The sequence below is a fragment of the Castor canadensis genome, chromosome 2 (genome assembly GCF_047511655.1).
Source record: "Castor canadensis chromosome 2, mCasCan1.hap1v2, whole genome shotgun sequence".
Lineage (NCBI taxonomy): Eukaryota > Metazoa > Chordata > Mammalia > Rodentia > Castoridae > Castor > Castor canadensis.
In genome coordinates, this window is record NC_133387.1 from 48,244,726 (window position 1) to 48,263,541 (window position 18,816).

Here is an 18,816-nt window from a genome sequence, read left to right on the forward strand (position 1 = left end):
ACTAATCCTATTCACTGCTGCAAGTTTGGTGTTTCCAACTTCAGCTATACATCTACTTAATGTAACATTCCTAGCCAGAGATTATTGTCTCCCTTTCAGTGTTCTTGTAGCACTTATGTTTTCTATCATTGTGTGTGTGTTGTTTATATGATTTAATAATATACATTTCTGTATATAAATTACCAATCTTCACAGACTGTAAGCTCCTTGCTGGGCAGGAACTGTGTCTTGTTTACCTGGCATGCTGCAAACACTTGTGGACTGGAAGTTAGCAGCTAGTTAGCCTGGCAGTAATCTGATCCCAATTAATAGTACATGACCTGTGATAGAATTTTGATTTGACATTAATTTCATTTTTTGTGCATTTGTTTTATTCTGAAAAGCATTTTTATTAAGCTGTGCTGATGTCATAAATGGAACAGTTAACTGGAAGACCAAACAGGCCAACAGTTTTATTATCAGCAGAAAAATGGCTGCTGGGAAGAAAGATGGTGAGTTTAGGATATCAATGTGAATCCCCTTTTGGGAGTCAATTAAATGTTCCCTTCCAATAGTCCTTTTGCTTTTTTTTCTTTTTTGGTCTTGTGTGTGTGTGTGTGTGTGTGTGTGTGTGTGTGTGTGTGTGCGTGCGTGCGTGTGTTTTAATAAGTCAGTCTGAACAAGTAAAATTTTGTGTTCTTAATCTTCTAAAACTTCTGATCCTGTGTTCTTAATTCATCATTTTCCTTTGCTATAGTTTTGCCCTTTTTTTTAAACTAAAAAATCATATGTGTTTTTAACCTATGTTGCCCCTTATCCAGTCACTAGCTTACCACTTATAAAAATTGTTCCATTGTGGTTATTATAATAATTTATTTGTAACATTAAAAACATTAAAAATACAATTAACACATTCAATTTTAAAATAGCTTTATGAAAACTTAGAAAATGATCATAAGATATTTTGTGCACTTTTGAATGATTTTGGTTTGCAAAACCAAATTGATGTTTGGCTACAAGTTGGCACTTGTTTTCTGTTGAATGATGTCATGACCTTTGAATGATAGGTTGACCTTTCTAAATCTTTCTTCACTATTTATGTGTGCCCATCAGCAATATTCCATGACCTGTGAAATGGCACATTTAATAATCAAATTATTAGTTGTTTTTAAAATGTCAGTTACCATTATGAACTATAACTTAGTATTTCTTGATTTTTTTTAACTTTATGCTCCTCCCCTTTCTCTCAATTACTGGCTATATGTGGTCATGAGCTAAATAGTAGCCTGGTTTCTATTTTGGAATAACCAAAGTGTCTATAAAATATTTTCTAATATTGATAAAAATATTTTTGTCTTATGTGATAAGATGGCCTTATTAGATAGAACCAACTTAGTGCTTGCTTATGTTATTTTCTTCATGCATCTCTGAAGTTATGATCACTAACTTTTTTATAGTTGGTATCAAATTATTCTTCAGTTGGAATCTTCTACCTCCAGCTCTGTTTTACAGTCAGTGGGACTCTATCTCTTCTTTCCTGTTGTCTTTGAAACAAACATACATACCTCTGTGGACTTTTAAGAATTTTTTCATTGCTAAAATCTATAGTAAGATGTTGTTTTACAAGAATAAATTCCTATGAAAATCCATAAACATTTGTTTTAAAAAGCACTGCATGCACTAGTTCCAGAACCTAAACCTATGGCCTCATGGTTCTGTTCTTCACACTGTCTTTAGATTTATCCAGTGGATTCTTCCTAGTTCCTTCAAAGGAATCACTCCTAATTTCCCTTATCAGACTGGTTCATTGACTATGGTGAAACTCTTCAGCCTCGTTGGCACATCCATTTTTTCTGTTTTCTAGTGTTGCATTTTCTTCTATCTCTTGTCTTTAACTTTGATTCTTAGAACTTCTGTCCTCTCTGAGCATACCCTTCCTGTGCCTGTTTGATTTGCCAAAAAAGTATTGTTTAACCAACTCAGTCATCCATTTTGGTGCTGCTCTTAGTGAAATTAATTCCGAGCCTTTATGTAGCATCCTTTAGAATCAAAAGAGGTGCCTCTTCCTATGTCAAACTTAATGCTCCCATTGGCCCTCGCTGATTTTCTTCTTGGGATTTGAGAAGTAACTAGCAATTCCAAAAAACAGAAATAAAGAACCCTTCTCAAATCTATTGGAGTAACCAGTTCAGATTGTCACGTTTTCTTATTCCTTGGTTTCTCCTGGTCTCATCATTTAGACTCTTCTTTCCTGATCTCCCAATCGTTTTTACTTGAAGAAAATTGTTTTATCACTTTAGAAATTATAACACAAATACTAGTAGCTTGTATAGACCTATTAAAGTACCATCTCAGATATTAAGTGTTCTTTATGATATTCTTGTGTCTTCTTGGCAATTTCATGGAAGCACAAAAGATTGTAAGAGCATTAATACAGGAAAGTTAATTTAGCAGTATAACTTTCTTTTTAAATAATATTCTAATCCTTAACTAAAGCAATGGGGTAGTACTTCTTCTGTAAATAGGATTCTGAGGAGTTTGCTTCTCACCAAAACATTTGACAGCATTCTACTTTGACACACATGAAATGGTTACAAAAATCGTAAAAAGCACTCTTTGGGTTCTCTTCTTTTTTTCCCTGGGGTGGAGGTAGAAAACTTAACATTTTAAATGTGCCATTAGAGTAATTTAAGTAAAAAGAAATAAGCCTTTATGTATGTACAACTCAATTAAATGTCTTCAGATTCTCCTCTCCTCCTTAGGAACACATTCTAAAATGGTTTACTGATCATTTTCACTAAGTTTTTCTTAAGAAACCAAGACAAAGTCAAAATAATTTTGTCCAGATTCCCTAATCATTTTCAACTTAAGTGTTAAACTTTAACTGAATATTCATGGTAATAAAGTAGTAGTACATGCTTTAGATAACTTGATTTGCCATCTTAAAGGAGACTGCTCCTTGGTTTACTGAGGATAAAGGAATGTATGACTTTATAACAGGAGATCTCTCTAGATCACTCCTTTCCCCCTTGGTCAGCAAGAAATAGAAGGTGTCCTCAGGGCTGAAAATATTTCTTTACCTCTGAAGGGTGGCAAAGTAAGAAGAAGGAGTCCAGAATTTCAGGACTTTAAAAGACCATGTACAAGAGATGTGAGGTGTTCTTCCTAAGCTCTGGCTATGAGGACTGAAATATCTGCTCTTCTAGCCTTCTGGTGTGCTTGTTCCTGTAGACTTGAATTTGTTTGAAATTGTGATTTTTTTTAACTCACACATTTCCATTTGTGCAGTGTAATTAAGATAACTTTATGAAATAATAAAATAAGCTTCAAAATCTGGCTTTTCATAAACCAAGAAGAGATAATTAAGAAAATTAAAGTGTTATGCAACACAACAAGCTTACTATAGTGGGATATAATAGTAGAATGTAGACTCATCAAATGTATTACCCTGGATGTTCAGATCACTGGACAAATGACTACCCTGGTTTGAGTCCTCACTTTTCCTCTTTCAAGTTCTGTGGGTTTGAACCAGTCACTTAGTTCCTCTGGGATCATTTTTGTACAGTGAAATGGAGGAACAGATCCTCCCTGAATGTATGTACAAACCAACTGATTGGTAGTGAGGATCAGGAATTCTGAGCTGAGCAGGAAGTTAGGGCCATGTCTGGGTAGGAAGTAATGTTCTGGTCTGTTTTTTAATAAAAACATTTGCATGCCTAGACAGGATGACATCTGACACCCTTTTCAACTTTTCATTTCAGCGTACTGTGAGACCAGTATTCTATTGATCAATTGACAAATGATTTGTAGTCCCATTCATATTGACATTTAAGAAAAACAGAGAAAAATACATTTAATAATATAATGCTCAGGATATTTAATTTGTTTGGAAAAATTAAAATAAGTGACTTTGGTTGGGAGAAGAAAGCATGAAAATCTTGTTGTAGAAAAAGATCCAAGCAATAGTTTCTCTTCTATAAACAGAAGTGGCCGTGTCTCTTAGAGAAAGAGGCAATCTAATGCTGTCCTTGGGATGAATTCCACAGCTTAGGCATGGACTATCTGTGGCTAAAACAAAAACAATAGCTGCCCACCCCGAAATGAATGGCCCGGCAGTACTTTGATGTTAAATAAACTCAAAGGTGAAAGACAGACTGCTGAGAAAAGCTGTTGATTCAAAGCCAATATTTATAAAGTTGGATTGATAAAAGACAAGGTAAATCTTAGTAAGAGAAAACAAAAACAGATTGTGTATCTGGCTAGATAGTAAGGCCTCTGAAAATATTTTTTCTACAGCAGTTATCTTGTTTAATAATTAAATTTCAATTTGACTATAGTAATAACATGTTCAAAATAAATTAAGAAGGAATCCATAAATATATAAAGCTCTGAAAACCCTGAAATGAGTTCGCTTGAGGCAGCGACAGCAAAAGGAATTCATGTAATCAGTTCCAATGAATTGTAGCGGCTTCTTGGTGTGCTGTGTATGCAGGGGCTCCGAGTCTCAGAGAAAGACTGGTAAAACTGCAAGATAAAAAACACGAAGTTTCATTTTCCTGTCAGTACTGAAAGTATAATTGTCAGGATGATCATGCCCTGTTGCTTGGGTAAAAATCATTTTAAAAGCTGTAATGAATAGGTGGCTATTCAGGCTCTTTAAGCATATTTAAAAATCCTCCTCATCATTCTTACCCATAATTTTTTTCCAGGTAATACTTAACCATTAAGGGAAATGCTATGAACAGTTGAGAAATATATACTACCTTATTTAAGTAATTTGGACTCAAAGCACCTGTGTGCTGCTTGCCAGTGGATAACATCTTAAAACTGAACACGAGAGGCAAATTGACAACATACATCCAAAGCCCAGAAATATGGTGAATAATCTAAATGAAGCTCTTTTGAATTTATCTTACTTAATCTAGAGTTAGAAACACCTCAAAGTGCAGTATTGACTTTTATTGAAATGCTTTTAGAAATAGACTTTACTTTTTTATTAGTAAGTTACTTTTAGACTGATTTAGCTACTGTTAAGGGTATTATATCATTTAATCCATAGAGCTGTTTATATTATGCAGTCTGTTTCCCACATATCAAACATGTACAAAATTATTTTATACAATACTTTACATCCATTTTGACTTATAGCTCATGTTTACATAGCATATGGGTTGAATTAAGACTTCTAATTGTACACTTACTTATTTCTGAATGTGTTTAATACGTGGAGTTTATGCTGCTATTGCTTCAAGTAACAGCTCTATCCCTATTATCATGAGATCATCTATTTACAAGTGTACTGCGTCAACTAAGAATCATAAAATACCACAAAAGGGTCTTTGAGCAGCCAGAGAGATGCTGCAAATGTAGGCTTCTGTGTTTTTTACATCTAGCAGAGCACCACATGTGTTAAAACTGCACCTATTTGCTCCTAATTTAAGGCGCAATCCCGCCTATTTAGTAGTCTGGCTTCTAAACCTGCAGCAGATTAATAACAGCAAATTAGAGGGGATAGAGAAGCCGCTATAGGAATCATACTGATAGCAATGAGAAATGACAGCTGACAACTTGTCTACAGACGAGAAAACAGAAAATCTATAAAACATACAACCTTAAAAAGCATTAGCAGGCAGGGACCCGCTAGTGTGATCGGTAAATGACAAGGCAACCAAACAGTCCATGAGGGCGTTGCTGTGTAATGGAGCGGAGTGCAGTAATTGATGTGCAAAATGATGATCTTACACCATCGTGAAAAAGGATCGACCCCTGAGTGCCTCAGAAAAATCCACTGTCTAGAGTGATTCGTTCCATGGGGTTCCTGGTAAACTGAGATTTTCTTCTACCTTTGTAAACATTAAAAATTAGATGATATAAATGGGTCTTTTATAGTGATTAATTTGTTGATAAAGCATGTCTAAGAGAGACATATACATAATTGGTATCTAATAACGGCCTCCTGGACTTGAATCTTGACAACAGTTTATAACTTTCTTTTCAAAGATTTCAAAAGAGAGAGAGCTTTAAGATTTAAGTCTAGCTTGAACTTTGAGGTCTCACACTGAGTGTCCATTTTATCTTTACAGCCGTGTGCTTGCTCTTGATGACGCAGACACAGATCTGGTAATTATTCTCTGGACTTTTTGTAGAGAAGGGACTGCGTGCATGTGTGCTCACGTGCACATGTCATTTAGAATAATCTTTGTGATAATTGTGAAGTTACATGTCAAAGATTCATTAGCAATGCACCACCATAATACTTCAATAATTTAATGTTTACTAAATACATCCAAATTTGCTTTTGTTTTTAGGGAATTGTAAGTAAGCACACAAATGCATACCATTATATTTTCATCATGAAGAGAGAAGCTTTCCAACGGACTCTTAGTAAAGGAAAATAGGACGCAATCTAGCTAGCATGAGGTCTCACTTTATTGCTACTGCTATCACGATCTGTTATTTGATTCTTGGTTCTGTGCTGTCACATAATATGTAGTTGTTGAAATGGTCTGTAGTTTCTAAACCCTATGTCTAAAACATACAGAGAATAGTCCTGTGGACAGGATTTTGGTAGCACAGTAATGAGAGACATTGGCGCTTAGGAAGGGTGAAATAATAAACCTGGTTATTTACCTACATAGCTTTCTGGCTCTTCTCTACTCAGATACATAATTTGTCCTTTTAAAAAATTCTATTACTTATGACATCTTGTTTTCAGAAGTTTTTAATCTTTGCAAATCTAGCTGCCTTTGCTATTTGAAGACAATATTTTTTAATCCCCTGTGGGTTGAACTTTTGCCTTAATTGTTTTGCCCATTAATGTTGATAGATTTGCACGGGACTTAGGCACACACTGGTTTCCAGTTTCATTTGTATCCAGTGGCATGTGTTTGCAGAGGTAATGGATTTGCAGCCGTAGAAGATTGCAGAACCATGCAGTACACAGAGAGACCAAATCCTGTGACCTCAGCTTGATTAGCATGGTACTGTACACATGTATATTGCAAAGATTATTAGATTTAAGTGTTGTGGCATTTTAGGGTATTTACATTTGATATTTAAGACTTGCTCTTAAGAAAACAATATGTATTAAGCTTATGGCTTGTGGGTACCAGCAAGGCATGAGTGAGTACAATGCATATTAACTCTTAGTGACAACCTCTGTGGGTGTTGTTGCAAACCCTATCAGCATTATTGATATAACTCATGTTTAGAACAAGAACCTACAGCTTCAGATGCTCTGTGTCATTTTTGTTTTTGAAAGAAAACATAGGTGTAAATACTACCCAAATGGCCTCTGTTGAAGAGCTATTTGTTTTGGAAGTAACAAATAGGAAAGGGAAAAGGAACGAGCTCTTCTCTAAAATGTTGTGTGGATGCCCAAAATTTAAACTGATGCTACAGAAAGGAAGTATTATTTTCACAAACAAAACATAGTGGCGTAGTCATTTTCCATTTCTGGATGATGAATATGTCATACATCTGTATCATGTTTTTCTCAAAGTGAATGGCATACTATACTTAAAATGAAGCAGGATTTACTGTGGAGTTGCCAAGGTAACTGACCAGCTAGTATGCAGTTCTGCAGATTGCAGAAAGGCAATTGAGTACACATGAATAAAGAAATGTGCATGTCATCTTAAAACCCAGGAGAGCCATGGTGGATTGTGGCTTGACTGTGTACATGGTGTAGATATTATTTTTATGAAGGCAGAATCTAAGATGCTCTATGATAGTCCTTGAAGGGAGGTGATATGGAATGACAGGTACTCTTTAATGGTTTTACATTAGGCCCTGTGGAGGGCTGTATGGAAAACAGAATCCTTTCAGTATTATTTAATATAAACATCCTTTCTTTTGGCTTTGTAAGCTAGTTCTTACCACTTTATACTAGCAAAAACCAAGGGGGGCTGTTAATAGTTTATGATATAAATGGAGGATGCTAATATGTAAAGCATTACACCTTAAATTAAGTATCATATATTTCGTCCTGGCATGAGACCTGTGTGTACCTTCACAGGGCTTTGTATTAGAATGTCTTCATTCATTCCATAGGGATTGATAAACTTATTCAAATATGCCAGACATTCTTCTAGGTGCTGAAAAATGACATGGTAAATAAAACTCAGTACTGTACTTCAAGATGTTTTCAATCTCTAGGAAGAATAAGATAAATTCAAAAGAGATTCATTTAGATTATGCACAATATTCCTATGATTTGGATATAGGGCTGTTATCTGGAATTAGAACACCTTTAGAGTAAAATAAATTCTCAGAAAGAGTTTGAAACTCTCTATAATTTGACTCCTCTTTTCTTCCCAGTTTTGCTCCCTTCTAAAATAAGCCCCAGGCTCTAGCATCATGGGTTAATTCACTTCCTCGACAGGCTCCATAGTTCACTTCCCACTATTGTATCTTGTATATGTCTTCATTGCTGAGTGCCTGAATTCTCCATCTCTGGGTTCTAGAAACCCCATGGTTTTATAAGAGCCATATTGAATTTTCCTTTTGTAAACCTTTCCCAAGATCTTTCCAACTGTACTTGCTTTTCCCATTCTTCCAGGTATTGCCAGAGCAATTTGTCCTTCTGGGGCATCACCTACTTAGGTGGATGTTGGTCTCCCAAATGGGATGGTGAACTCATGGAAAGCAGGGACTGGTGTCTCTTTGGTCTTCACATTCCCCACCACCTAATACTTAGGACACATTGTGGTATTGCACTGGTTAAAAAAAATCAAATTCTCATCCTTATTCTTTTTCAATGATTCAGTCATTATTATTTGGAACAGGATCATTCCCACAGGTGAGTAAATAGTCCTTGGGTGGAAGTGGGGTACTATAAAGATTACTTAAGAATACGAGTACCAAATAAACCAGGAAAGAGTTCCTTCATATCTCATTAAATTACTTAAACCTATGTTGCAGCTTCCTTTTTTTCAGTTACAAGTTATGGATGTGTGAGCTAAAAGCCAAATATTTTAGTTCAGTTTGCCTTTTTTTGGCAGCCATCCATAGAAATGCAGGGATAAGTTTTCACAGATAGAGAAATATTTTGTGGGCATTCCTATTTTATTCTGAAAAATTTACTGTCAGTGATCTTGCCATGTGGGGCTTTTAATAAGTTGTGAGCTTTGTGTGAACTGCCTTTGGGGTTCCTAAGGTTAATTTCCACATCTACAAATCCATCAGTGACTAAGAGAAAGATCTAGCTTGATAGGGTTTATCTGTCTAAAAATTGCAGCTACTAGCCAATCAGGACGACAGAAACTCCAAAGAGATTGTAGAGGTGATGAGGGTAATGGCAATAATGTGTTGTAGAGATGATATCAGAAGAAAAACAATAGGTGGAAGCCAATCAAACCAATTTGGTGATTTTAATGCACTCACATCTTATGTCTTAAGCAACAGTGAATCATGAAATTGGCCCCCTCTCACTTAAAAAAGTTAATTGCGCTGGATTATATTATGTAATTATTGTTGCTTATTTAGGATGTAATATAATATAACAGATTATACTATTTGAATTATTAAATGTCAAGATCAGAGGGAAGTGGAATGAATTAATAATTTCTAGAAGACATATGAGGAATGAACACTCAGAAAAAGCACCTAATGCATTGTATAAGCATATTTGAGTTGCTTTCTGTATTTTTATTGTGTTATATAGTCTGACTTACTTTTTTTGGAAAACAATCAGTACATCATAGATTCTAATTTAAAAATTATTTTAAGGGCTAGATACATGGCCAAGTGGTAGAGCACCTGTCTCACAATTGCGAGGCTTCTAATTCAAACCCCAGTTGTATGTATGTGTACTTAAATTCAAAGGAAAGAGAAAAAAACAAGCTGTAGTAATTATGTAATTGTCAGATCTCATAATATATTATGCTGGCAATAATTTCAAGTAAAAATAAATTACCAAAATGGTTTTACAGATGTCATCATTATTTAATAACATTTGAGAATTTAACTGTGTCTAATTTTATTCACATAGTATTTGGAAGGGTTCTAAACACAAGTCAGAGTTTCCCATGTTTTGTTCTAAAATCATTTCCCTTTCAAACATGACTGTTATTAACAGTTCTCTTGTGTGTTCCTTAGTTTTCTCAGAAATTTCTATGTGGTAAAACCCTTCTTTACAGTTGGAGCTGAATTCTCAAGGGCTTATCTCATTATTTGTCTGTATCTTATCTTCCCCTTTGTTTTCAGTGTACACTATTTTCTCAAAGGTGCACTCTGATCGGAATGTATACCCATCTGCAGGCGTCCTTTTTGTTCATGTTTTGGAAAGAGAGTATTTTAAGGGGGAATTTCCACCTTACCCAAAACCAGGTAGGTTCTTTGTGGGGGAAAAGTGGTTAATTTACTAAATATTTCTTTTTGTTCAGTGTGCATAATCTGAGTACATGATTAAATATCTTCAACATTATTTGAAATGGTCTGGATATATGACAAATTGGTTGTTGTAGGATACTTCTCATTTTCAGATTAGAAATTTAATTAGAGAAGGAAATAATTCATTTTTGGATTTTAAAGAAAGCATATTTTTCTGGATTCTTACTCTTGAGTTTTATGCCTCTGACAAATGATCCACCTATATTCATATAGAAATAATTATAGCTGCACAATTATGATTTTCCATCCTAAGATTTAGATTCTTACATAGTACATTGATTTTTAGAAAACTATACATGTTATGGAAGAGAACGAAATATGGTATTGAGTAAGAGTTCTTAAAAAGCTTTTACAATAAGAGATAATTTTATAAAACTTCACAATAATGTAATGGAGATTAATTTTTCCTTCAAAGTAATACCAATTATGAATTCTTACTTAATTCACTGTTGGTTTAAATATGTTACTTTGACTGATCACAAATGCTATCACATTAACGAAGATGTGGAAAGAATAGCAGGGGAAAACATTAAGTTGTAACTTAAGTAACAAATGAAAATGACTTCTGAAAATTGTATTTTGTAAGATCACATTTTTAACACTGAAATTAATATAAATGTTCTTTTTGTGGATTATATGATGAATGGCATATCTGAAAACATCCATAAAATAAACGTAGACACATTCTTAATAGTTTTTGGGGAAAAAGGTAGTCTTTTCATCAATTATTTTTAAACTGCCTTCTGATGAGATATTCTATGTTTGCAAAACTATATGGCTGAACCTTTTGAGCAGCAGTTCTAATATTTGAGAAGAAAACATGTCAGTTGCAACATTGTTTCTGGAGTCATCCAGGAATAAATTCTAGTTTCATCATCTAACATGACCATGGGGAAGTTAATATGGGAAATTACACATTCCATTAATAAAATTCATAGGTATGTTTGAAAATCAGATGAGACAGTGCCTGTAGAACACTTAACCAGTAAGTCATATTATTCGTGCTTACTATCAGGAAATGTTATTATTACAGTTGTGTTGTATTTGTAATATCTTTTTCATCCTATCTGCCAGTGTTTTTAAACTATATTATTTTTGTTTTGATGATACCTTTATACCTTTTGGATATCCCATGAGATTAGTTTGATAGTATCCAAAGCGTCACGAGAGGAATACATCTCAAAAGCATGAAGTCATTAATATGATTAGTGGGGATTGGGAGTTTTTCTGGAAGTCACTTATCTGCCTCTGGTGGAACTGTCCTATACTTATGTGCTCCCCCCAAAAAATCCAACAAAACTGTATAAATCTGCTTTCTTGGTTTCATCAGATTTTTAGACAAATTAAACAACCAAAGAAAAATTTCACTACTTAGGGCCCTACTCTAAATTCCCAGGTGGATCTTTTTGTTTATGTGTTTAGTTTGCTACAAATCTAACAGAAAAAAAATTTTAGACAGAATGTTTCGATTGAAACTACCAAAACAACATGCATGAAAATAACTGTTCCATCTTAATTCTCTGTCTTATCTAGGCGAGATTAGTAATGATCCCATAACATTTAATACAAACTTAATGGGTTACCCAGACCGACCTGGATGGCTTCGATATATACAAAGGACACCGTATAGTGATGGAGTCCTGTATGGGTCTCCAACAACTGAAAATGTGGGGAAACCAACTATCATTGAGGTAACAAGAACAAAATTATGTGTACTTTTATAACTTGAGCTTTAAATTTTGAAATTAAGGTCACCAGGCAGTGATTTTTAATATTTTTTGCACAGAAACATGCTAGTTAACATTTGTAAATATAACAGGCATTCATTTCTGTTCGTCTGTAAAGTTTGTTGTTTCAACCTTCATGTTAAAAATGATAGCTTAATTTAGTGAAAAATTAAGTGACATTTAAAAGAAATAGATCACCATAATATAAATTCTATTGAAGAATAGTAATATAAATTCAAAATACTTTCTTGCTCTGTATTTTGAATTCAGATTTCATGTTCATTGAAATACAGTCATCCATCAGACATCTTAAGTGCCAAATGTGACAGGTGTTTAGGGTTAGAAAGATGAGTTGCAGGTGAGTTCTGCCATGTCCATGGGTTGGAGCAATAGAAACACATACTCGGCCAGCATTTTCATAACTGCTACTGTAGGAAGGTGCTGAGGAAGACAGTACACAAAGTAGAAGGGAAGCTTTCTTGGACAAAGAAAATGGCACATCAAAATCTTGGATATAGGAGCTGGGGATGTAGTTCAATGATGGAGAACTTGCAGAGCATATGCAAGGGCCTAGGTTCAAGTCCCAGCACTGTTAAAAAAATTTTTTTGGTGGTATAAAAGTTACATGGTTTCAGAGAACTGTACGTGTGGCTCTTAGAGGAGAAATGGTGGGAACAGAAGTTATCAGTGTTGGTAGGGGCAAATCATGGAGGGCTTTGTAAGCCATACTGATCTATTTAGTCTTTATTCTAAAATTGACAGTGGTATTATAATTCATCAGGTTGTTAATAGTACCTAACATTGTTTTAGAAATTAAAACAATAACAATAAGAACAAAAATAATAAGAACATTGAAACTTTAATGGGAATTTCTGCTTTCTAAAAAATGATTGGATAAAAGTGGAAGAAGCACTTCATCGTTTACTATGTATCACACAATCAGAATTAAAATGGCAGTTAGTAGCAGGAGAGTATGACCAAGGTTTTAGGCTCTGATGCCTTCAAGATCTTAGATTCAAATTTAGCTGTTCAGTTCTACAGGATTCACTGGTAGTCAACAGGTCATCAGCATAGGAACCGCCAGCAGAAATGCCAAGAACTTGTTCAGGTCTCAGTGGCATGCTTTCTATTCTGTCATCTACAAATATTCAGATGGCTGCATGCTTTGAGTTTTCCTCCAAAGTTTTAATATACTCTGGGCTGCGGATTTGAGGTCCCATGCTGGCTAAGAGGAGAGGCCAATTCTTCATTTGGAAATGAAGAGTGCCTGAACTTGAAATGATCTCTATCTATAAATTGGATTCTTTAAGGCAATATAGATATTAGAACTGTATGTAGATATAATGCAGAATTTTGGGTTACTGTCAAATTAATGTTTACAAAATATCAGGAAAAAGTTATAAACATAATATGTGAATCTAATTCACTACATACCAAAGGAGAAAAACCTTAATTATTTTAGCTGCAGAAAAAGTGTTTGAAAATTGATTACCTATTCTTTATTTTTGAAATTTTTCTTTTTTTTGTGAGATTGAACCCAAGGCCTTGTGAATGTTAGGTAAGCGTGTAACTACTGGGCTACAATCCCAGCTATACCACCTATTCTTGATGAGAAGAAGTAAACTCCCTTACCTTGAAAGGCTTTACTAAAAAGAATAGGGAATACCATTTTTAATGAAGAAATATTAGAAATTTCATTTAAATTCAGTAACAATATAAGGGTGATCTCTTTCATTATACCTGTTTCAGAATATATTAGAAGTTGTAGCCAGTCAACACAAAGAGTCTATTGCAAACTATTAAAAAATCTTAGGAAAGGCTTGCAGTGAGATACAGGGTCAATATAAAAACTTGTTACCTTTCTATACATGAAATAACAAATACTGAGAAAATACAGGTTTTACCTATTTTGTAAAAGCATGTATTTTGATAGTAGCAAAAGTTAGAAGGTACTAGAATAAATATAACAAGGTATGTAAGTCAGCATGGGGAAAATTATAAAATTTTGATATTAAAGCATACCTATCTAAATGAAAATATATTAATTTAAAAGTAGGAAGACTCAGTAGCATGAAGCATCACTTTCTTCTGATCTATGGATTTAATCCAATTCCAATAAAAATTACAATAGATTTTTTTTCATGGAACTTGGTAAATTGATTCTAAAATTTGCAGTGAAGAACATAGGTCAGAAATTACCAAGATACTCCTAAAGAAGAAAAAATGGGGAAATGGGGTTCTTTTCTTTGAGAATGTAAATATTTACATAAATGTATGGTAATTATCATACAGTTTTATTGATATAAGGATGGAAATTTAACTGGAGAATCCAGTAGCGCTGAGACAGAAACATCTGCACAAGGTGCAGTGGTATATGTCTGAAGTTCGTGCCATAGGTCATTGAGAGAAAGAATGTTTTTCATTAAATGGTATTTGGGGAATTGGTTTGCCTCATGGGAAAGTACTAAATTAGATTCTTCCTACCAGACACAAAACTCAAATCTAGGAAGGTTAAGAATTAAATACGAAGAGCAAAATTTTAAATCAACATGTTCAAATGTAGAAGAATCTCTTTCCAACTTTGATATAGGGGCAGATTTCTTAAGACCACGTGTTTTTAGACCAAGGTATTTTTAGTTAAGAGAAAAGATAGATCAGTGTCACTGTATTTGTGAACTTCTGTTCATCAAAGGAAATGATTTTTTAAAAGATGTTCCATAGCCTGAAAGATTATATCTTCACTGTATGTGGCTGACTAAGGGAATCTGAAATATAAAAAGAAACTCTACAATTCAAAAAGAACACGCAGATCACTAAGGAGGACACATGAATGCCAATAAACTTAAGGAATGAAGCTGACCCTTATCAATAATGAGGAATATTCATATTAAGACCACAATAAGAATTTTTTACTGTCAGTAAAATTCATTGCAGGTGAATGCAGGACTGACATACCCATTTTGGAAGTCAGCATGAATTATCTCCCATAATTCAGCATTGCTCTACCCTATGAGTCAGCAATCCCACTTCTAGGTATATATGCAAAAGAAATGCTTGCAAATGCCCTCTTGGACGTATATACAACCATGCTTCTTAAAAAATGTTTATATAGCAAAACACTGGAAGCCCATAAAGCAAAAGACCTAAAAGACTGCGAGCAAGAGAATAAATTAATAAATTGTGATATATTCAACCAGTGAATGTTAACAGCAACCATGAACATAAGCTTGCCTAGCAACATGAATAAACAGTTTAACACATGTTGAATTTTACAAAAACAGCATAGGTACAGTGGCTCATGCCTGTAATCCCAACTACTTAGAAGGCAGAGATAGGAAGATTATGGTTCATGGACAGCCTGGGCAAAAAGTTAGTGAGACCCTATCTCAAAAAATAAGTCAAGGGGATAGGGGAGGAGAAGGAGGGAGCGGGGAGAAGGGGGGAGAAATGACCCAAACATATGAATAAAAGATTTTAAAAAATAAGCCAAGCATAGTGGTTCATGTGTGTAATCCCAACTACTCGAGAGATGAAGATAGGAAGTTTATGGTCCAAGGCCAGCCTGGGCAAAAGCACAAGACCCCTTCTGAAAAATAACTGGAGCACAGAGAGCTAGGGCATGGCTCACGTGGTAAAGTGTGAGGCCCCTGAGTTCAAACCCCAGTACTTCCAGAAAAAAAAAGAAAAAGAAACAGAGTGCCAGAAGACTGCACATAGATTGACATTTTCTTAGCGTTCAAAATCAAGCAAGCTAAACCATTGTATTTGAAGTCTACATATATTTGTAATTAAAACTATACTTAAAGTGAATGGGATATTGAATATCAAATTCACAATGACTCCTCCTTGGGAAGGAAAAGACTCGGGGCTGGATAGGAGGGGAAACACCTGCATTGAGCTAGGTTCCAGAAAGGTTGTTATGTTCTTATACCCTGCTAACAAGACATACCATTAGGCATATCACATAATCTAAGAAGATACTGATGAAGATTCAGCATATCTTTTATAGATACTGCTATAGCTAGAGTTGCAATACAGCATTTTCAGTTATCATTCTATTAATCAAAAGATTTGCACATCTTAAACCATTATGTAATCATGCAGATATACTGAGTAATTCATTCAGTACATATTTATCTGAAATATTTAGATTTTAAACATCTAAAATAGATCATGCATTGTTTTAGAAGTAGAGGATCAAAAATAAGGCACACACACACACACCCACCCACCCTCTGCTTTGAAGATCTTCACATCTTTGCAATAAAAAAATTTGATTGAAAGTTATTACAGTGTTTAAATATCTTATTACAGATTATTCTGTTATAGCTGTTAAAATTAAACATTAAATATAAATTCAAATAATAAAATTCTTCTCCCTAATATGAAAATTCCTCACTCCTTTCAGTAGCCTGTGATTAAAAAAAGAGAAACTTCTTATTAGGGTTTATGAAACTTATAATAATGAAGTCTGTGATAAATATGAGAAAGTTAGCCAGAAAATATTGTTATTAATTTAAAAATATCTAAGATCTTTTCTTGATCAGAAGCTTCAAGACAAAACACATAGGAAACAATTGTTACTCTTTCAATTGAAAAAAAATGATTTTTTTTGCAGAATAAATTCTTTTCTTTTTTATTGTATATCAGTTGTACAAAATAATGGGTGCAGTGTGAACGTTTTAAGTCATGAAGATTCCTAAACAAAACCTATCTTTTAGTTTTCCATTTGCCTCTTTAGAAAAATAACTCCTTTCTTTTAGTGGCTAATGTTTAATATAAGCCTAACAGATGGTGTGCCTAGCAGCAAGTAAGTTATAAATTTAATGGAAAATTTGAAAACATTTAGAGAAAGAAGTTCTTTTAAATTTGTGAAATAGTGTGCCTTTCACAAAATATACCTTATAAATATTGTTAAATTTTGGAATTATTTATTCCAAAATTTTGATTCTTACTGTTCTAGCTCTCACTGTTTCTAGTGATTATAGTTGATTTCTTTTGAAGCTCACCCGTGATGTGTAAAAATCTTTGAGACTTTTTTTTAAGTGCACATACATTTCTTGTTAGTTGGAGCAAGTTTTACTTCACTCTTGTCCCAGTGTCGCTACAGCTGCAGTCACTGCTACAGGCTAGTGCTGGGATTCTGAGACTGTGACACAATGATTTGTTTTTTGTAAGGTACTATGGAGTGTGTCTGAGTGATTTAATATCTGTTATAAAGTGAATTACTCCTTGAGTTTTGAGGCCGTATTCTGTTGTTGGCCTGGCTTTGTTTGCTGTTTGTAGCTGCTCTTTCTGAGTTGACTTTAATGTAAGTGCCTTGACTTTGTAAGTGTTTACTAACATTTGACTCTATGAAGGTATTGACTTGTGTTTTTGAGCATGTGCCATAGTGTTCTGGACTATGACCCTTACTGCTTTACTCTTGGTGTGAGACAGCCCCTCTAAAAGGTTATTCGTGACCTTTTTTCATTGATTGTTGTGCAGCTTAGTACTAAATGCTAGCAACAGAAATGTGCTTTTTAAAATGTATTTTCTGTTATAATCCTTAAACTCCATTTAAAAGCACAATAATATATTGTTTAGGGTTTTTTAAAAAAAAATCTTAGACCATCACTAGCAAGTAATTCATAATGGTCAGTCTATCCACTAATGATACATCTACATTGCTACCTGTAGTTAATGGCCTTGTATGAAAGGGTCTTTCTGTAGTTAACTTTTTGTTTTAGCATGTTAAATAGAACTGCTTCATTATTTGTTTTCCTGCAATATTGCTAAAAGCTCTGAGTTCTTATTGCTTTGAGAAGGAATATTTTGTGAATATATCAACGAATAATGAAAATGGAAAGAACAACAGTTTGTTTTCATTTTTGTTCATAATGAATTTTGTTTTACAAATAACATTTCACTTCTTTAATATGATTTTCCTTTTCTAATAGATAACTGCCTACAATAGGCGTACATTTGAGACTGCAAGGCATAATTTGATAATTAATATAATGTCAGCAGAAGGTAGGTATGGAAAGTATGTTGATAATTTATTTACAAGATGTATTCCATTATGTTTGATAATTATGAATTACAAAGTACTACATATCTAGTATAACTGATGAAATAGTCAAATGCAGAAAACTAAGCTATGCCTAATTTGTTATAAAATCTCATGGTGTGTCATAGTTAAGAACTAAGAATAGGGCTGAGCAGTGGATCACTTATTCCTCTAAGTCTTGGTTTCATTATCTGTAAAATGGCACTAAGAATAGCATTTCTCTTATAAGTTTGGAGTAAGGGGGTCTATAAATTAAGTCTTAAAATATGCTTATCACAGATTACAGAATGCACAATCAGTAGTTATTAGCTAGTTTTGTTATTTTATTTTAACGTTTACCATAGGTAGTAGTTTGATTGTATGTGAAGATAAACTGTTTCCTTGCTAAATTAGCTAGTCATGTGTCAGTAACTGCTAGTATCCATCAGTAAGGTAGAATAACATATGCTCAAATTATAAGTGATTTCCTAACGGTTTTGAAGATTAGGGATAAAGGAAATATTATGAAAATTATAGCATCAAATATTTCTGTCTTAGTTTATCAGTTGACCAGGAAAAATACATACCACTAGAACTTTGTGGTTAAGATTAGTAAGTCATGAGATAATTCTCCCTATTCTAGATATCACTTATAAAGGTGACAGGAGACAAATTGGTACAGTTTTTCCC

General features: G+C 34.0%; 1 protein-coding gene across 5 annotated transcripts in view; it reads left to right on the plus strand.

Annotated features, from left to right (window-relative positions):
* The window catches only part of Sgce (sarcoglycan epsilon), a 73,933-nt gene that overhangs the window by 14,464 nt on the left and 40,653 nt on the right, over positions 1-18,816 (plus strand). For 3 of the 5 annotated variants that reach the window (XM_074064726.1, XM_074064725.1, XM_074064727.1), the window contains exons 2-5: positions 384-491; positions 10,186-10,308; positions 11,905-12,062; positions 18,038-18,110. In XM_074064726.1, the coding sequence (XP_073920827.1) occupies positions 384-491; positions 10,186-10,308; positions 11,905-12,062; positions 18,038-18,110 (462 nt within the window). The remainder of the gene's footprint in view (positions 1-383; positions 492-10,185; positions 10,309-11,904; positions 12,063-18,037; positions 18,111-18,816) is intronic. The other 2 variants (XM_074064730.1, XM_074064728.1) reach the window with 1 other exon arrangement.